Source organism: Sminthopsis crassicaudata, chromosome 1, assembly GCF_048593235.1.
Source record: "Sminthopsis crassicaudata isolate SCR6 chromosome 1, ASM4859323v1, whole genome shotgun sequence".
Taxonomy (NCBI): Eukaryota; Metazoa; Chordata; class Mammalia; order Dasyuromorphia; family Dasyuridae; genus Sminthopsis; species Sminthopsis crassicaudata.
This window is the reverse complement of record NC_133617.1, coordinates 696,347,251-696,367,141: the sequence shown is the minus strand read 5'-3', so window position 1 is coordinate 696,367,141 and position 19,891 is coordinate 696,347,251. Positions and strand designations below refer to the sequence as shown.

The following is a 19,891-nucleotide window of genomic DNA, read 5'->3' as shown; positions in this document are numbered from 1 at the left end:
GAATATGAGGATAGCATACACTTTTTACAGACAATATATAAATGTTGTACATAATTAACAATAACTTAGTTCACTAATCCAAAATAAACAAGCAAAATAAAAAATAAAAACAGAAAATACTGCAGATTTATTTTTTTTTCTTATGCTGATACAAGTACAAAATAAGTTACTCCCAACTGTGGTGTGCCCACTGTAGCGACTGATTATATTGCACTCTGTCAATATATCACTGTATCAGGACAAAATCTTCTCCGCCCCTCACCACCCACCCCAAGCCCCACCTCGTACAGATTATGTACAGCTGTACCATGGGAAGAATCCAGACAAACACAGGACCAATTTTGTAGCTCAGCATGACACTACCTGGGCAACAGCTCATCTGCCCTCATCTTCAGGAGGGCATCTCCCTTCTACCACTGGGAAGTACCAATCCAAAAGAACACTTTGTCCAGGATAAGATCCTTAACATTATTAGCCATTCTAGAAAACCTGGCCTAGGACACCTCCATGACCAGGGGCCATCTTCCCCACAGTACCAGGATTTCTCTCCTGGGATACCCTGGCTAGGTCAACCCCATCCTCCCACACCCAGAGATGAATCACCACAACTGGACCCTGTTGCCTTGTGGATTCCCTTCTTTGCAAAGTGCAGCTACCTGTCCAGACAGAGACCAGAAAACCCCAAAGACAGAGAAAAGCAAGCAGACCAACAGGAACAAAGCCAGGAAGCCTTCTCTCTCCCCTTCCGGTCCCTGGCTCTCTGCTCTGTTGTAGCTAATGCTTTCGAATTACATAGTTAGGAAAAAAAATAGGAAAGTACATCCATTTTCTTAAGTTTTATTTCCTTCTTAGCAGGACTTTTGCAATAATATACAATTGGCTTGATCCAAAAAGAAATTAAAAAACAAAATAAAGATCAACTCATTGGTGAGTTAAGCTTATGCAGTTTCCTATCCCCTAGCTGGGAGGGGAGAAGAGAGGCAATTGTAGTGGAGAAGGAAAGGAGGGGTCAGCAGAATAGCTAAGTATGTACATGGGGCTAGGCCTGCCCCCCGATGCAGGGGCATGGCTCCCACCAGCAGGAGGACACACTTCACACTGGCCACATTGGGGTTTATGTCTAGTCAGAGGAGGACTTCTTTAGAGGATTTTTTTTTTCTCTCTTTTCCTTTCCAAAACAACAAAACTCAGATCTTGGGGGAACTCTTCCCTTTCCTCTCCCTCTCCTCAGGGTGTTTCTTGCCCCTGACCCATCCTTCCCTCCTCAGTCTCAGTGCTGGCCATTTTGTGATTGTCTCACCCTCCCCGGTGGCCCCCAACTCTGCTGAGCTGACACGCTTCCCCTGTCTTCCTCTCATCTCCTCTGTGCCACTCTCTCCCCTCCAATATTACCTCCTAGACTGAAAGGAGAACAGAACTCCTCTCCAGAGACCAGTGAGTGCTCTCTATACCCAACTGAGGTCCCATTTCTGAGGCTATTAGAACCTAACCTACCCACCTCCCAGCCACCCCTGGGGAAGCAGATTTTTCCCCCTTTGAAGGAAGTTGAAAGTGCCCAGCCCATCCCATAAGCTAATGGACTGGGCTGCTTGATCAAATGAGGCAGGTTTCCAGTTGGTCAATTTTTCTTCGACTGAGACTGCCTCCCCACAAAGTGCATGGGGGTGCAGAACATGGAGGGGGTCAGAGGAGGGGAAGGGCTCTTGCATCAATGGCTGAGACCCTTGCAAAATCCCCAAGTCCTTGCTAAAAACAAGAACAAAATAAATTATTTTGATACCTTTTTCCATCTTCGTTTGTCTAACAATTAAGGTTCTTTTCCCCTTTTCTTTGTATTAAGTTGTCCTGTTCCCCCCAAACAATTGTCCAAGTCAGAAATCTGGCTAGCCATCTCAGACCAGTTTATGAGATTCACAGTAATAGCAGAGAGGCCAGAGGGGGGAGGAGGACAGGCATGGAGGGCTGTGGGGAACGAGGGAGGGAGGAGGCTTTGGGGAGCCCCAAGCCAGGACTGCCAGGCCCATCTGTGGGAGTGACACAGGCAACGTTGTCTTGGTTATTATCCCTGAGGGAGAGGGAGGGGTGGCTGCCCATTGCTGCCCTACCCAGAGTTCAAGCCCCTTCTGGAGCCCTACTCCCTGCCTCTCCCCACTCCCACCCTGACATCGAGGTCTGTCCATCCATCCTTTCTGTCTGTCCATGTCCTGGGTGAGGCCCCCAAACCTGGGCTGTTGCTCTTAGCCCATGGCAGTCACCATGCTGGATGGGTGGGGGTGTCCAAAAGAGATGCTCGAGGAAGGGTGGATGGGAGTGGGTGTGGGCAGGATGTGTCCCGAGTGGCTGAAGGGGGGCAGGTGGCCCATGGGGGCCATGTGGCTGGCCAGGGCGGCTGCGCTGAAAGGGGAGGACTTCTCCTGCATGCATTTGGACAGTTCCTCAAAGCACTCAGCACCCTTCTTACTCTTCTTGGATTTGTTAGACATCTTCCGGTTACGGGTCTGAATGCCCTCCTTCTTCATGGTCAGTGGCCGATTCACCTGTGGAGTAATGTCACCATCATGTTGTGCTCGGCCAGGCAAATCCCTTGCCCCTCCGTAGAGGGATGGTGTGGGTTAAATTTCCTCCCCACTCCCACGCTATCCCAAATCCTCAGTAAAGATGGGTGAGTTTGGTTCTTTCCTCCGTTCTTATCGTCTCATGAAATGTTATGGATCTTCGATGGGGAGCAGGGGTGGGGAGGGAAGGACCAGACTGGAACTGGACTACCCTTGCTCCCCAACACAAAGCTCTACTCTTCTCATGTGGGAGAGGGAAAAGCTCTACTTTGCAATCACCTTTATCCTTTCCAATAGGCCGGTTTTTGAATTGTAAGAATTTTTTCTTAGATTTCAAGAGGGGCTTTATAGAGATCACTTCCTGAGATCCAGCAAGAGAAAACTAACTTGCTCCAAGTCTCACAGGAAAGCAGGAGAGCAGGGATTCGATCCTAGACCTTTCTACAAAGCACAATAACAGTCCCCTCTCTATTACCACAGATGCCCGCCTGCTTGCCCTTCAGACCACCAGTAATTCTGCCTGTAGGAAGCTTCTCGGGTCTCAATCTCTTGCCATTGGAGCGGAGGGCTTGGGGGAGGAGGAAAACGCAGAGACTGGATCCCTCCCGACAGCTTCCCAAGCCAAGCGGAGGAGGCAAGCATTGTCAGGCTTAGGAGACAGCATCACTCTTCCATCAGAAAAGAAAGGCCGGGGGTCCCTGGGGAGGGGGAAGGGGCGGGCGGGGGTGGGGCACACTCACATTGTGCAGTTTGTAGTAGAGGCCACAGGCGTTGCAGACGGGGTCCCCGTTAGCATTTCGGCGCCATAAGGTGGTAGTGGTTGTCTGGCAATTGGCACAACAGGTCCCAGCTCTCCTGGCTGCTGACTGGGGGAAGGAAGAGGAATAGATAGTGAGGGGGAGGGAGCCAAGTTATCCTGGCCCTCAAACTTTCATCCAAACTCCCCATCCTGGAAGAGAAAAGTTAGAATTATATAAAATTATTCAGAAACTCTGAGAGCTGGAAGTGAGATCATTTCACCAAATCTCCTATGCCAGTCAAGACCCGGAAAGGTGAAATGTCCAAAATTACATGGTATACTTTCAGCAGAGTGGTTCCCAGGTGGGACACAGATCCCCCACCCTTTCTCCTATTTGGACTAAAATACTTTTTCTAGTCCCTAACTTTGGAGAACGTATTCAGGCAATCCCGACTCAATCCTATCCTGACCCTTGAACTCCTTCCTTCAGTACCCCGGCCCCTCCTCACCTAACCCTTCATATGGGCCTAATAAAACAGTCTGCCCTGCCTCTAACCCTCCAAAAGCTGAAGAGAAATGTCATCCACACAGCTAGAAAGACTCCACAGTAACAAACATAGAGCCTGCCCTAGGGCCTCCTCTACTCCTCAACCACCCCAGTAAACTTGAGATGACATTAAGGATTGGGAGGGGAGAGGATGCTGAGCCTCTGCAGTGAGTTTACATTTTCAGATGGTGGCCCAGTCCCCCAAACTAGCGGACAACATCAGCTGACCTTCCTCAAGAGAATCAAAGCATTTCAGAGATTAGTGAAGTGAACACCCAACCTCCTCATTTAACTGACCAGAAAACCCAAGCCTAGAGTGACCGGCAGAAGGTCAACTAGAAAAACAGTTAACCGTGTTAGGATGGGAACACAAACTTCTCAAATACCAGGTCTGTGGTCTTTAAATTTTACCATACCAGAGGGAAAAGGGGGGTGGGTGACAAAAACAATTAATAGCAGAGACAACCCCCTCCCAAAAGAGAATATGAAAATGGCTGCTGGGCCACACCCCAGCCTGAGGGTATGTGTATGGGGAATGGGGACCAGAGGGGCTCGGGAAAAGTTTCCCCTTCTGGAAATTCAGATTTGAACTGAAAAGCCGAGTTAAGAATATGACTGGGCTCCCCCAGTTGTCAACTCTGAAAACAAAATCTTCTCCCACCCGATCTCCCAGCCAGCCACAGGCCGGGAGAAAAACTGACAAAACAAGTTCCCCCAACCCCTCTCAGTGAACCAGGCTGGAATCTTCCAGGAGAGGCTGCTGGGCCGGGAGGCCGGGGAAGCAGGGGGCTTATTTGCAAATGCTTTTCTTGTTTAACACCATTAGCCTGACTGTCACTGTAGGCCGGCTACCCCAGCCCCAGCCCCAGCCCCAGCCCCGCACGGGGCCCTCATCCTGAACTCACACACTGGCAGGGGACATACAGTCAGATCCCTCCTTCCTCTGCTTTTCAGGAGGAAAAGTGGCTAATTAAGCAGCTGCATAGCTGGAATTCTGACTGACTAGCTGTCCGGGACAGCCGGCCTAGGTCCCTCCCCCACCTTCACCCCCCAACCTCCCATCCAGGAGGGGGGAAAGAAAATGTCCCCAAAACGGCAAAACGATTTAGGTCTCATAAATCACATCTCCCTGAAAAAAATATATTTATTATTCTTAGCATTTTACACATTATTTGCAGAGCGGAGGGTATTAGAAATTTCAAAACAGCCCAGCAAGAGGCAAAGCCCAGCCTAAGAGACACTCTCAAAGCTTGCAGAGTCCGGATACAGATACACCAAGTTTCCTTATCTTCAGCCTGCAGATGTCCGGATAGGAAACTCTGGCCAGGAGCTTAGAAAGGGCATTTAAAAAAAAATCACTCAAATGAAAATACACAGTATAGGTGACTCCATGGAAAAAATAATAAAGGGAAGGTTTTTTTGGTGGCTCGGGTTTGCCTGGGAGTGTGTGTGTTTTAAATAAGCACCAGGAATTGTGTGCCCTGTTGGGAAGCAGAGTGAGGGCTGCCCTGGGCTATGAGAGAAAACGGCTTCATGGCCCTATTTTTAAAAGTGAAATAGAGGACATGTAGTTGGACCCATGGAAGTCTACTGGGACGTAATAGGGGGAGTGTGCTAGTCACAATAACCCCTTCATGGCCGAAGAGCGTCTCTGAATACTTAGAAATCAGCTAGATAAATACTTTTAAAATGAGCCCCATATTGTCCGCTCTTCCACTAAATGCTTTCTCAGCCTCTGGCTCTTAGTTAATTGGAATTGTGATCTAGGAGAGATTAATATGGTGTAGAGACAGGAGAGTCCAAAAGCCCTGATTTTAGATCCAGCTCTGCCACGTGTGACTTTGTTCAAGTCATTCACCAATTTGGGGCTTGGTTTCTTTATATGCAAAAAATGCCAGAATTGATTTAGATTCCAACTTTTCATTCTATGACTTCTTGATTATTATCTCCGACATTTGAATTTTAAGTTTGCAAAACAAATTTGGATTCTTAACCAGCTCTGCTTTCTCCTGGCACTCCCCTATAGTGAACTGCAGGCCAGATCTACCTACCCTTACCCTGGCCCTTCCCGGGTTCCAGACCTCCCCATGATCCTGCCCACATAACATTTCTAATCTCTCCATCCTTCCGCAAGCTTACAGCAATAAAGAGAGAGAGACACGTAGCCACCTACCAGTCTCCGTTTGGGCTTGATGAGCGGCCGGTTTTGCCCATTCATTTTGTGGTAGAGACCGCAGGCGTTGCACAGGTAGTGGCCGGTGCCATCCCTTCTCCAGAGTGGGGTAGCTGTGGCCCCGCAGTTCACACACTCTCTGCCTTCTAAATGGAAACACGGAGACACCGGGTGTCTTTCTTTAAAAACAAATTCACAAAAGTTTTTTACCCCAGGGCATTAATCCCAACTTTCCCAAGGATGTGGGAGGGGGAGTCTGATACCTCTCAGCATTGTTCCTGCCTACAAGTTAAGCTTTAAGGTAACATAAATCAAATGCTGTACTCTTTAGGTATGAGACCAAAAGGGAAAGGAGAGCAAAAAAGCGAATTTCCCAAGATTGGAATCCTTTAGACATTCAAAGAAATAAATCCATCTGAGAATAGCATTCCCAAATATACATATAGTCATTCCATCTCTGTCCATTTCCCTCCTGCCTCTCCTTTCATCTCATCTATTTATTCCAGATTCTCTATTCCAATGACTCTTATTTTCTTTTTCCTTAAACCTTTCTCTTTCAGTGGCTCTGAACTCAACACTAATTTCCCTTGATTTTTTTTCTAGGAAGAATCCTATCTATATAAAGATATTGATAAAATATATATCACCAATGCTCATTAACTAGTTGACACACACACCCTTACAAAAATAGAGGGAGTCTCCACACTAGAAGTTTGTCACCTCCAATAACTCATAAATTCAGAACAGATATAAACCCATTCAGTTTTGGAATAGCCTAAATTTGACCATTAACAAAAACACCTAAATCCAAATAAAAATTTTAAAACCTCCCCTCCCCAAAACACTCCCAAATGATCACCATCTAAATGGGGCCCCTCTGAAGCTAAAATCCAGATTTTGCCTGATTGCCAACAGTGGAATTACTCAGGGAAACCTTCAGTCCTCATCAGGCTATAAGGAAGAGACAGTGCAATTGGGCTGAGATCTGGACCCCAGGAAATTCCTTCAAATACAGTTTATGCAAATAAAACTGATAGTAGGATCCAAAAAGGGCATTTTTTCCCAAGGCATGCGGGGTCCAATAGGTTAGTCCAAGAACCAGAGACTTTTAAAACTAACTCCATGGCTACCTTCTCTCCAACTTAAAAAGGCTTTTTAGAAGGAAAAAGAGGAGCCCAGAGGAGAGATCTCAGGAAGTTACATCTCTTTAAAGCTCATTGTGGTTACTTCTCCCAAGTCGGGGACTTATAGGGGAGAACCGGGTGGTATAACCTGATCTGGGACACAGGGTGTTCCACACAGCTCGTTCCACACAGCTCGGACTATACCACTGGGATGAGGACCTGGTTATTTGATTGCTTTAAAAAGGGACTTTCCGGGGAAGTGAAGGCTGGACTCTGCAAAAGACCCCGGGCAGTGCTGAGATCATTTAACTGAACTCACTTAAAAACAATTTAGGACCCCCGGAGTACACAGGTACAAGAGATCATACTGGGGATTTGGAGGTCCTGAGAGGATCTCGGCTTGGAATGGAGTCAAGTGTTGGAAGATTGGGCTACTCGGTCTCCTTTAGAACGAAAGTATTACAACTTGGAGACTTATCCAGGGCAGGGATAAAAGAAAGGCTTGGGATTGTGTTTCATTTTACCCAGCTCCCCCGGAGGCCACTTTCAGTTTTGGGGGGGGTGATTTTAGAAGATGGCTTTTCTCGACCCTTTGGAATATCAGGACACTATGTTTCATGAGCGAGGCGCATGTTGGGGGCTGTCTGATTTGAAACTTTGCCTAACTATTCATCCCAAACAACATGTGTGCCCAGGCTATAGGCCGGCTTCGAAAGAACTCCGAGTCTCCCCCGCACCTCCAACCAGGCAAAGTCTTCCAGGCGCCAAATGCCCCATCTCCACCCCCCAGCCGGCGGCGCCAGGGCTGCCTGCAGCTAGGGAAGGGGTGGGGGCAGGGAGGCAGGGAAGGCTGGGGGAGAGAAAGCTTACCTGAGCAGGAGCGGGCCTTACTGCGCTGCTTGGGGGTGAAGCTGGAGGCGGGGCCGCCCAGGAAGCCGCCGGGGTGGAAGAGGTTGCCGCTGTAGTCGTGGGCAGCGGGCACATAGGACGGATAGGTGGGAATGGGGTGGTGCGTGGATGGCTGCCCGCTCATGGAGGCCAGGCTGCTTCGGAGGGGGCTGCCGCTCTCCATCTTCAAGCCGTCAGACAGGCTCACTTGGTACTTGACGCCCTCCTTGTCCTCGGGCCGGACCCCTCCCGCGGATGAGGAGGCGGGCGAGGCGGCGCTGCTGGCGCTGGGGTCGGGGGACACCTCTTTGGGCGGGGTCGGGGGGAAGCCGAAGAGGTGCGACCCGGAGTGGGAAGCGGGCGTGAGAGAGGAGACCGAGCCGCCGCCGCTGGCGCCGCTGCCTCCGCCGGGGTACACCGAGAGCGTGCCCGGGCCTCCGGCTGCCGACGGGTGCAGGGGCGCCTTGGAGAAGGGACTCACGGTCCAGGGGTTGTGGTGGTGGGCCGCAGCCGCCGACAGCGCCGCTTTGCCGCTATCCAGCCACGGGATCCCGGGGCTGTGTAGGAGGTGAGGCCGGCACATCTGGCTCCCGGTCAGGCGCGCTGTGGAGGGGGAGGCAGCCATCGATGGGGGCAGGAATCACAGACAGTGCAAAGAGACTCCCGAGGCCCCCAAAAACCAAGTCAGGGAAAGCCCGGGGAGGTGAGAAAGAGCCCAGGATTAAGGAGTGGAAAAGAGGAGTTGGGGCTTAGAGGCGCGGGGAGAGAACAGCAGAAACCCGGCTTCTGCGCCGATCACACACCGAAGTACAACTACACACAAACCACACAAAAAACACGCTCCCCTCCCTCCGCCCTCGAAGGAAATTCAGTTATTAATCCGAGACTAACCGGGGAGAGAGAGACAATATGCTGGAGGAAGCGGGGGTGGGAGACTGAGAGGGGAAGGAAAGTCGGAGACTGAAACCGCTACCTCTCCCCCAACAATTGCCCTCCCAAGAAAGCCTCCCCAGAGCCCAGGACAACCGGAGGGATGCGGCAAGGGAGGTGACAGAGAGGTCCCTCTCCCCCACCTCTGCCCTGCCCGATGCTCCCTCTGGTCGCCCAGCCCCCAAAATTATTAGCGATTTCGATTCGTTTTGATTTCACATCCGGGAAACGGACGTGTCTAGTTTCTAGTTATATGCCCAGCTTCTCGGCCGCCCTGCGTCCCCACCCACCTCTCCACTCCCCCCTTCCCGATGTCCCCCTCCCCTTCGCCGTCTTTCTAGGGTTAAATCTACTTCCCCTTTTTCCTCTCTCCCAGAGCACAGCCAGTGAAACCAACTAGGAAGCCGGCTGGCCGGAGTCACTTTCACACTCCGCACCCAGAACTCACACACCACTACCATTACTCCCCCCCCTCTCCCCTTGGCCCTCGCCTCTCGGGCCCCTCAGGAATTTACCGTGCGCCTGGCTGTAGGAGACTCGTGCTCGGGCATGGGCCGAGTTGGCGTAGTAGGGGTTGCCCTGGGAGTCCAGATGATTGAAGAACACGTCCACTTCATCCGGGGGCAGCAGCTGCGCGGGTTCCATGTAGTTGTGCGCCAGGCCCGGGTGGTGCGAGTCCGGATGCTGCGCGTTGAGCACGGCGTGATGGGCCATCCAGCGCGGCTGGTCCGGCGCCACCTCCATGGTGCCCTCAAGGCCCCACTCTTGGCTCTTCTTGCCGCTTCTGGGGGGGTCCGAGAGTCCCCGATCACAGGAGTGGAAGGGTCAGGAGAACTGGCCCGAGCAAAGCTGAGAACTGAGTCAGCCGGGCTGCCGCTGCTTTCGAGGTCTCGGGCGCCGGAGTAAAAAGTGGTTTTTGCCTCTTATCTGGACGCGGAGTGGAGGTTGGAGCCCAGAACCCGCACGTACCACCTGCGAGGGTGGGGGTGGGGGGAGTGGAGAAGGAGACACTGATTAGAGCCCAAAACCCTCAATAGCTGAGGGACAGAGACTCTCTCCCCAAGTCCGTTGCCGGGCAAGGCAAATCCCTCAGTCCTCCCGGAGCGACCAATTTTTTTTTTTTCTTGTTCAGGTACAGTCCAAGATCCCGGCCTTCCCTAAGAGGGACAAGCCTAAGAATTAACTTTGTAAAAATGAGAAGCGATGCCCCAGGAAAAATTAAAATAACAAAAAAAAAAAAAAAAAAAAAAAAAAAAAAAAAAAACTTGGAAGTCGGGTCCGCCGACCCGCCTGGGATGAAGGCTTAAAGCGAAAGAAAAGTGAAGTTTAGTTTAAAAGCTCAAATATCTTCGATCGGCACTAACATGGGGAGAAAGAGAAAGAAAGGAAAAGGAGAAATAAGCTTTAAAATACTAGACAAGAACCAGAAATCGTGCCCCGACGAGGCCAGAAAGGAGACGGGGAAGCCCGGAGAGCTGATCCAACCACCCTTCCGTGGCGCCTCAGAGAGAATTTAATCCCAGCTGTAAACGAAGCGCTGGTGGGGGGTGGAGGGGTAGGACGGGACGGCAGGTTATGGGAAGAAGGCTAGGGGGCCAGCGCCGGGGAAAGAGTGTAAACTCGAAGAGGAGGAAGAGGAGAGGAGGGGGAGGCTGGACCGAGAGGAGGGAGAGAGGCTCTTACTCAGAAAGCAAACTCCACTGACTCTCGCCTTTTTTGTAACATCCCCACAGCATCATCGTCGGCGGCCCTGGCGCCAGCAGGACTCCCTTCAGTGGACATAGGGGGACGCGCACGGCTAAGAAGCTCCAGCCAGCCAATCAGCGGCGTCCGCTGCCCTGCCTCCAGCTGCCATTGGCTGGACCCCAGAAACTCCAAGCTTCTAATTTACTCCAAATATCTTTGAGAGACTAACCCGCCAAAGGGAGAGGAGCTCGACCTCCCCCACCCGCCCTCCAAAACTTTCCCCCTCCCCTATACCCCTAACTCCCCTCCCCCTTTCACTTTCGCTCAGGTTAAGGCGCCGTAGAGGGTGGGGTGGGGGACATGTGAAAGCAGCTGCTGCCTAGGGGGTGGGAGGGTGATGACCAGGGCAACTTGGGGTGGGGGGAAAGGCGGGAACAAATGTTGCCCTTGGGTAGTTGTGGCTTGGTTTGGTGCACTGAATCGCTGTGGGCCTCAAGGTGGACCTGGCCAAGCGACGAGTTTTGTTGTGTGTGTTTTTTTTAAGAGGGTGTACCCACCTACAAGGCCCAGATTTCGCAGACCCGAAGGCAGGCCAGCAGGCCAGCCCCTGGCGACTGGCGGGGAGGGAGACGCCGGCCGGGCTGGGTTGGGCTGGGCTGGGGCGGTATTTCCTGGGGGGCCAAACGGTCGTCTTGCCCCAGGGCCTAGAGGCGTATCCAGTCCCCAGGAAAAGTGCATTAAGGGGAGGACCTAAGTACTTCTGGATTCATTTCTTCTCTAACCCTAATTTTGCCAATTACCTAGCAAGGGCATCTCTCCGCACATTGGCATTTTCTTTTACCCTCCTCCCTGAGTTCAGGCTAAAGACTCCAAGCTCCTGTAACAGGTCTATAGCAGATAAGCCTACCCACCCTAGTGGAAACGGGGACCAGGGTTTTGGGTGTATATCCCGCATGGGTGGTATTTTGTTTGCGTTTTTCCCTCAGTGTAAGTTGGAGTTTAGACGTGACCATGGGAACTGTCATCACGGGGCAAAATTTTTGTTGAAAATAGATTAAACACCCATTACCACCATCCGCTTGCAAGACTGGTTAAGGAGGACGACCCCTGCTCTTAAAACTTCCACTATCTGAGAGGAAGAGGAGAGTTCTTAGGGCCATTTCGCTTCCCAAGCAATTTATCAGCAGAATGAAGGGTGCAAATATCCGGAGAGAGAGAGTGGGAGCCAGGATTGGGGGGTAAAAGTGAAGGGTTCTGGAGACTAAGTGACCTCTACTTGACAAACACCCAGAAAACAGGTGCCTGGCAGAACCCGAGCGGGAAATAAGAGGTTCCTACTTTCTTTTGAGTTATTTGCTGAAATTTACTTAAGTAGAAAGATCCTCTCCGCAGGATATAAATTCCAAGAACGTGAAACCCGCATCTTTAACAGCAGAAGCAGGAGGCCCTGCTCAAATCAAGTTCTAGGTAGGCACAGGGTGGCTGCTGGAGAAGGGAGTTCTAAGAGGAAGGATGGTCGGGGACAGGGTAGCTAGGTCTCGGGGGAGGGGGGACGGCTTTGTGTGGCGGAGCGGGTCTCGGGGCCGGGCTCCTCTAGCCTTCTCCAAGGGTTAGGGGAGGAGGGGGAGGGGGAGGAGAAAGGGGGAGGGTAGGGGAGGGGGCGGCCGCAGGATTGACAGTCCGTAATTGGGTAACTGGAGGCGGCTTCTCCCGGCCGGGCGGCCCCGCCACTGAGACGCCGGGCCCCTGACGTCACCTGATTCGCCAGGAAATGAACTTTTTAATAATCCGAGAAGGAAAAGACCCTCAGCCCTCTCACCCCCTCTGCACCCGGGACCAACCGTCCGGGCTCCCCGGGGCTGCACCGAACTTCCAAGAACACTTCACCCCCTACCAGGGCCCCAAGGGGCCGGGTTCCGACCTCTCCCGTGGTAAGGAGGCGGAGGCGCGTGACACCAACATTTGTCCCACTTTCCTTTCTGCAATTCGCTTTCCCCGCTAGGTTTGTTTGTCTGTCCAGGTAGGGTGAGGGGAGGGAATCTCTGCAAGAAAAGATGCAAGATGGAGCTGGGCAGCCTGGGCTCTACCATGGGTCGTAGATTCCTCCCCCCTCTCTGATCCCCTTCCTTAGCCCAGTGCTCTCCTTCTCGTTCGCCGATCGCCGCTGGCGGCCTCAGCCCCAGCTGGCCCTAGGACCGAAGGTCAGCAGAGGAGAGCGCGGGTGAGTTGGGGACCAGGCCGACCGAGACGCGCCGCAAGTCCCTGAAGGCGTGGATGCCGAGAAAGAAACAGCAGCCACGATTCCCGGGGTCCGGAGGTGGGATGCAGTGGGAAGGGGAGGGAGAGGAAAGGCAGTAAGAGCAACGGAAAGGTAAAAACATTTCGTGCCTGATTGCCTTTTCCATCGGCCTCCTTCAAATCTTGCTCCCCATAGCTGTTTTATCCGGGAGGTAGAAAATGATCCGGAAGGTTGGGAGAAGCAAGAGGAACTCAGCCCGAGCCATCCCCAGTCCCTGGCTTCTTGCTCCGGGAACCGAAAACTGGTCTGAGGCGGAGAAACCCGGCGCCAGTAGGTGGGACACGTTTTCGGGCGGTCTTAGGCTGCGGCCCCCGGGGTCAGAGCCCAAGAGGTCGCGCAGCGGGCGGCCGGGCAAAAAGCTGGGGCGGGGGGGAGAGTTGTTTGAAATTATTTTTCCTCTTAGAGTGACGCTGGCGCCTTCTGGGGAAAGTTTTTGTTGCAAATTCTAACTGCCGTGGCTCCAGGGGGCCAGCACTGGGGCTTCTCCGAGAACTTGCAACCTTACTTTCCGCAGGTGATTAAAAAAAAAAAAAAAACCGAGCCCCCCTCCACTCCCCAAGAGATGATTTTTGTTTCTTTCTCCTATTTTCTTTTTCTTAATTTATCCCAGAAAAGAAGGAAAAGTAGCGTCCTGGAATAAGAATCTGGTCGAGTCCTCCACCTCTTGGGCCCAGGAGAAAAAAATCCCCACAGAAAAGAGAATAGAATAGGATTGTTTTGATTGAAGCCTCCAGTCTCTTGCCCGCTAGCATCTTCCCCGGCCACCCCCGCCCCCTTTCCTTTTTTGTTCCTCTGAAAAATCCTCCAAATGCAAGGTGAGCAATGCTTTCTTGCTTTCCCCAAACTGGGAAGCTAAAGATCTCTCCAAAGTGCATAGGTGCAATCTCATTATTGGGATGTGACTCAGGCTGGTGAAAAGGGGGGAGAGGAGACAGCCAGGTTCCTAGCTACTGCTTAGGCTTCGAGGCAGAAAATCTACAATTATTTCCCCAAATTCTCAAATGTATATACTTTTAGAATCACTACAATCTACTGTTTTTGTCATCAAAAATCATAATCACGTTTTTATAACCAACATCAGAGTTCCAATTTTAAAAATCCATATTGTTCTCTCGGTTATTATAAATGACACCGGATTCCCTGCTGTCAAATTCAGTCTAACCAGTTCGTGGTGTCGTCGTTATCACCCTTCCCGGAGCGGTCCTCTCTAGAGGCTCACAAATAAGGGGGGAGACAGGGGGATCGAATTTAATTACCTCGCTCAACCGAACGGAAAATAGCCGGCCCTTGACTCTTTACGGACCCACAGGCTGCCGGAGAACACGGCTGCTTAAACACTTTCCGTCATGGCTGGCGCCTCGCTACAGGAACCCCGGTCCCCACAGCCTGCAGTGCGGGCCTCAGCCCTCCCCAGGTCTGGGACCCGGATATGCCCTTGGAGAAAACTAAGCCCCTCTTCCTAAATTCATAAAGATTAAGGGTCGGAGAGACCCTGAAGTGGTACCAGAGACAAAATGACTGTCCCCTTTGAAACTTCAACCTGTCTCTAAATTGTGGTTGAGTCCTGCGTTGTATGCGGGTTAGGCTTGGTAGGCTTAGGGTTAGAAATGCTTCCTGAATAATAAGGTAAACCGAAAGTCCCGCTAATAAGCTTCGGTTAGGTGTGTGAGAGAGAAATCGAGCCAAGAGAGCTGGAAATCTGACTGAATGCACGAGCGCTGATTAGAAATTAAATTAAATCCTCCAGGTAGAAGGAACTAGAGCCAGCACCGCACTGCACTGCATTTAGCATGGGCAGTAGGGTGCTGGAGAACTGGCTTTTAGGAGGTACCAAGGTAGAGATGAGCTTCCTGCTTCCTTTGGTCAGGGAACTTGTTCTAATCATGTTTTCCTATTTTGGGGGAAGAGAAGAGCGCTTTGAAAGGTGTTTGAAATTGGACAGCCGGGTCTGTCTTTGATTTGATTGACAAGGGCGATCACATTCGTTAAAGGGAAACAGGACTCAAGTAGCAAAGCACTTACTGGCAGGATTAAAGCTGAAAGGGGACATCTGGTATTGAATTTAAAGAATAAAAATATCTTTAACAAAGTTACTTGAAGAAACAGGCAATATGTGTAAATAACCGTTGTGTTTTCACTCTTCTACGTGGCATGAACCTGGGTATGTACTCACATGCTCTCATAAACTCCCAGAGATCCAAGCCTTTTCTTTAATTGAAGGTTTTTACTGACACTTGAGAAAGATTTTAAACTCCTATCTTTGCGATCTAGAGGACCAATAAACCGTCCCTTCCCTGCACCAAAAAATAAACTATTCCTGATGGTCTCCACCCTAAGAAGCGAAAGAACCCCGCTCTGGGAACTCGCAGTCCTCCGTACGGGGCTCGGCTCACCTAGCCTGGGACAGAGCGACTCGGCGTTGGCCACAACGCTGTAAGGAGAGCGCCCTCCCCCAGCTCAGTCCTGGCTCAGCCCATGCAGCGGTCCTGGCCAGCCCAGCTCTGCTTCGTTCCCGGGAATGAAGACGCATTGTTCAGCTCCCAACCCCGGCCACTTTGCTCTTTGTTTAAACTTCACTCATCCTGAGGCAGCCCCAATGGGACCATAAGTTTTTCCTCCCTTTGTAACCCTATTCTTCTCGCCTTTTCCTATGGGCAGCTAATTGGTGCTGCAATCAAACCGAGACGGGAAGAGAGAGACAGAGGGGGAGAAAGAGAGAGACAGAGGGGGAGAAAGAGAGAGACAGAGAGACAGAGAGACAGAGAGAGAGAGAGAGACAGAGAGAGAGAGAGAGAGAGAGAGAGAGAGAGAGAGAGAGAGAGAGAGAGAGAGAGAGAGAGAGAGAGAGAGAGAGAGAGAGAGAGAGAGAACGAAAAGGGAATTTTATTAGCCCTGACAGACCTTGAAGATGATTCTATATTCACCACGAAGTTTGGGCAGTTCTCACCAGTATCTGCGGATCTTCCGCCCTCCTCCCAACCTCACCCCTCGTCCTTTGACAGCGTGGTTAGTCCCTATACTCACGGCTAGGTTTCCACGCAGCCCGAACCTGCTGGGGGCGCAACAGGAAGGGAGAGGCAGAGGACCTCGGGTGGACGCGGGCTGCGCGGAGATGTAAATACCAGCAGCTCTGCAGGGCCTCCCCGTTCTCCCGAACTGCCTCTACCCGCAGGTTCCCAGTCACCCGGGCTCTCCAGGAACAGAAAGAAGCACGTATAACTGGCGTCAGATACCTACGTTCTCTCGGGCTCTCTTCCGGGTTGATTTCAAGCTGCCCCCTCTTCTCAGTCCAGTAAGGACCAAGCTCGATCTTTTCTCCTTAACTCCCCCACCCTCTTTATGCCCTCAGAGTTCAGTGATGGATATCCGTGGCCCTGGTTAGTCTCCACTGCCACTAACCAAGGCCCAAACACTGGGCCACCTCAAACTTTCTCTGCAGCAATGAGGACAGTCCCTCGGCTTTCTTACAGCATGGACCCAGTTGCTCCCTCCCTTGCAGATGTGCTGTTCTGGGCTCCCTCTTAGAGTTGGGGTTCCCGCCCTTGCCCAAGGCTGTAAGCCAGGGACACCACTAATGGCCACTAATAGGGTTATAAAATGACAGTTCCCTCTCAACCGCAAAGACCCCATTTAAGCTATTTAAAAGGGTCAAATAAATCATCTGCAATTCACCCTGTTCAAATCTGACTGAGGGGGTGGGTGGGTGGGGGATGGAGAGTCTGCAGGTCTGGACTCTGTTAATCCCTTAGCCTAGACTCTTTTCCCCAGCCACGGTGGTTGTACTCTTCCCTGTCTCGATCTCTTCTCTTGGCCCAATGGGGGCCCGAGCCTTGAATTCGCCTTGACAACTTGTAAATACGTTTCGCTAACCTGCAATTTGTTTGCAATTTGTCAATCAGGCGAATGTAACAGTGTCCAGCCGTGGAGGCTCGGCCCAGAGGCCTGCTTGTGAGTGTCTCTCTCTTGCCCGAGTCCCCTGGTTAGCTTCCCCCCCTCCCTTAACCGATAGCGCTGAGTTCTGCAAATGCAGGACCAAGCGAGGCTCCCCAAACTTAGAGCCTGGCAGCTTCAGCAGCAAAATCTCCTTACTGTTTTCGCCTCATAATTATTCACTTAGGGCCAGGACATCGATAGAGTCTGGTCTGTAACCTTTTCGATTATCCGGAGCCCGATATTGATGTTATTGAAGGCTAGCGTTAACCCCCCACCCGGCAGACTGGGCCCCTGGTAACAATAGGGACTGGAGCGAATCGCCAGATGTTTCTGGTCACAGGAGAATTCGTTTTTTCCGATGCAACGAATTCCCAGCTGTTCCGGGAAAGTGGCGGCTCCCCCTGGCCTTGAGGGCTGGGTGTAGGAGCTATAGCCCCGCGTTTCCCAAAGAAGACTACTTTTGAGGGATCCTAAGGCTCCTGTCCTCAGAGGCTGAATTGATTCTAGCACCTTGGCTTTCAGGGTCAATTTACCACTCCAACGCTTGCCAGGGTTAAGACGAGAAACAGTGGGGCCTTGGATCAGCAGGTATGTGGGGACTACCTCGATTCCAGTGGGCCTCTCCAGATGTGCCCATCAGGTCCCGCCATCGAATATCACCGGGTGGGTTGGCACGGGCAAACAATACATCTCTAATAAATCCTCCTTAATCAAGACACAAACTTGGGTCGCAGTTTTTTCCTCTCTGGCAGTTTCTACCTCAAGTCCCGAGCTGCTCTCATTCTTATTGAAATCCCCTCTAAACGGATTCCGGCTCAGGCGCCCGACTGAGAAGGGGGAGACCTAACTCTTCGCTCCCTCCCGTCGCACCCCACAGCAATGAAGAATAAAAGAGAGGGAGGGGGGAAAGAGCCCCCAGAGGCTAGTGGCCTGAAAGGAGCCGCCGGGTGCAGCGGGAGAAGGCAGAAAGGAACGAACGGGGTTAAGTCATGCAAAGCCGAATAAGCCAGCGCACGGGACCCAGGCCCGGCAGGTGCAAGGAGAGCCAGCAACCAGGAGGGCCTGGGCTCCCGAGGACTGCACTGTCGCAGCCACACGGAGGGGGAGGAGGGCTTTGAGAAGGAGATGGGACAAAAGAGGGAGGGGGCCGGTAGAGGGGTACTCCAATGGAGGGAGGCAGGCAGCCTCAGTGAAGGCCTTGGTCCTCCCTCAATGGGTCACAAAGAGGATATAGTAAGATCCACTGGATCCAAACCTTTTATTCACCCTATCCCCAATCTCCCCAAGGAGACAAGAGATCGCAGCCCCTGACAGCTCCCAGACTGGGGCCGTGTAGGAGTGAGACTCTCTCTACTGGAGTGAATCGACAAGACCTCAGCCGACGGCCTGAGTGCGGAATAGGTGTCCCAACCTATCCACGCATCCCCTCTAGACACCCGCATCCAGCCCTCCCTAGCTAAATAATCCGAGGAAAAATTTGCTCCCGAGAGGCCCATTCCCCGCATACCTCTGGTCCCCGCCTGCTGACTCCTTGCTACCCGTTCGACCCGAGGGCTTCCCCTCTCGCTTTGGTTCCGCAGTCCGGGCACTTTATTTTGCCTCTAGCTCGAGCCCTTAGCTCTTCCCCGATCCTTACTTTTTTGGAATCGGAACCACGGGCCGGCCAGGGCCTGAGAGAATTGTGCTGGGAAAGGGCCCACGGGCACAGATTCTAAATCCCTGCGCAGAAGACAAGGCCGGGCACACCGAGAGTTCCGGGCCATCCAACATCATATTTATTTAATCGGAATCTAGTACAGTGTTTCAGGAAGAAAAAAAAAAGACTCCGGGGGAAGGGGAATCTCTACCTCAGACAGCTAAAAACTAGGCCGGATCTTCTTGGCCTCCCCCCTCCCACTTCATCCCTTCCTCCTGGGGTCCCCGTCCCAGAATTTGGGCGCCGTTTCAGGAATGTGTGGCTCCTCCAACCTTGGCTTTCGGGAACGGAAGCCTCCAGTTCCCAAGCTGTCCTGTCTCCTACCCCCCTTCACTCCCACCCCGCGCGATCTCAGCCCGGAAACAACGCGGGCTGCGGGGCTCAGGGGCCCTTAAGCACACCGGGCCTGGGCTCTCCGCGGCTCCCAGAAGCCCTGAAGCTTGCAGCAAACGCCCCGAGCTCCCGAAGCAGAGCCAGCCGCAACCCGCGTCTTCTGCACACCTGTCCTTTAACTAGCGCCACCCCTGAGCTCCCAATGTCCCCAAAGCGCAGCTCTCCTTCGCCTGAGCTCAGAACTCGGTTGTCCTACCTCTTGCCTGGGCGCTCAGGCCGGCGTTGTGCGGAGTTCCCTTTGCGGGGCTTCTCGGCCGAGGTTGCTGGCTCGTACTCCCTCTCCAGGGGCCTCCCGTTGCTCCCCTGGGTCCCTGTCGGCCGCGGCCGGTTCCCAGGAAGCGCCGGGGGTAGGAGCCCCGAGCGCCGAGGTTGCCGAGATGCTGCGGCGGGCTGCTGGCGGGCGGCTGTACGGGGAAAGGCGCCACCCGGCCAGCAGAGGGGTTGCCAGGGGAGTGTGTTGCAAACTGGCAGAAATGCTCCCGGCTGCTTTTCTCTCAGTCCGTCTCCCCTGGACGGCGCGGCGCGGGAGTCGGCGCGTGTTTATGTACACAATGAGCGCGCCCGGCTCGCCGCCTTCATTTGCATGAGGACGATCTCGCTACAAGCCCGCCGCATTGTCCGCCTCGTGCACCTTTTGTTATCGGGCTCTGTCACAGGCTACGCGACTTGACTTTCATATTTAAAAATGAATTGATATTATAGCAACAACGGAGGAGGAGAAAGAGAGACAGACAGACCCGGTGGGAGAGCCAGGGAGCGAGCAAGCCAGAGACTCCAAGCTCCGCAGAAGGCGAGCTGACCCTGCTCGCTCCACTTTCCCCTTCCCTTGGCCCGCGCCTCTGCTTCTTTCTATTTATTTCGACCCCACTTTGAGGGGGCGGGGAGGGGAATTGGAAGGGAGGGGGGCAGAGGCTCAGTTTCCAATTGC

The 19,891-nt window shown here is 52.5% G+C and overlaps 1 protein-coding gene and 1 long non-coding RNA gene across 11 annotated transcripts; one reads left to right on the top strand and one right to left on the bottom strand.

Annotated features, from left to right (window-relative positions):
- Nucleotides 1-821: 821 nt before the first annotated feature.
- GATA2 (GATA binding protein 2) lies at nucleotides 822-19,791 on the bottom strand. Of its 7 annotated transcripts, none has more exons than XM_074283751.1 (6): nucleotides 19,160-19,791; nucleotides 9,472-9,928; nucleotides 8,009-8,629; nucleotides 6,015-6,160; nucleotides 3,296-3,421; nucleotides 822-2,537 (listed from the first exon to the last, which is right to left on the bottom strand). In XM_074283751.1, exons 2-6 carry the CDS (start codon nucleotides 9,698-9,700, stop codon nucleotides 2,238-2,240), a joined length of 1,422 nt encoding a protein of 473 aa, XP_074139852.1. In that variant the 5' UTR covers nucleotides 9,701-9,928; nucleotides 19,160-19,791; the 3' UTR covers nucleotides 822-2,237. The 7 variants fall into 7 exon arrangements, with proteins under 7 accessions (XP_074139852.1, XP_074139848.1, XP_074139850.1 ...); XM_074283747.1 differs by having other exon boundaries at nucleotides 6,015-6,193; nucleotides 19,160-19,506; XM_074283749.1 differs by lacking the exon at nucleotides 19,160-19,791 and adding an exon at nucleotides 15,966-16,093 and having other exon boundaries at nucleotides 6,015-6,193.
- LOC141551747 (uncharacterized) lies at nucleotides 11,177-15,030 on the top strand. 4 transcript variants are annotated; one of them, XR_012484947.1, is made up of 5 exons: nucleotides 11,177-11,528; nucleotides 12,035-12,109; nucleotides 12,411-12,573; nucleotides 13,077-13,215; nucleotides 13,552-15,030. It is a non-coding gene; the product is annotated as an uncharacterized LOC141551747 (long non-coding RNA). The 4 variants fall into 4 exon arrangements; XR_012484946.1 differs by having other exon boundaries at nucleotides 11,182-12,109; XR_012484949.1 differs by lacking the exons at nucleotides 11,177-11,528; nucleotides 12,035-12,109; nucleotides 12,411-12,573 and adding an exon at nucleotides 12,587-12,959.
- Nucleotides 19,792-19,891: the final 100 nt, after the last annotated feature.

Coding starts and splice junctions, on each gene's coding strand:
- GATA2 (XM_074283747.1), bottom strand. CDS start 9,700: ATGGAGGTGGCGCCGGACCAGCCGCGCTGGATGGCCCATCACGCCGTG. Junction 6,194..8,008: donor TAAGGCCCGCTCCTGCTCAG/GTAAGCTTTCTC, acceptor TTGTTTTTAAAG/AAAGACACCCGGTGTCTCCG. Junction 2,538..3,295: donor TCTACTACAAACTGCACAAT/GTGAGTGTGCCC, acceptor ATTACTCCACAG/GTGAATCGGCCACTGACCAT.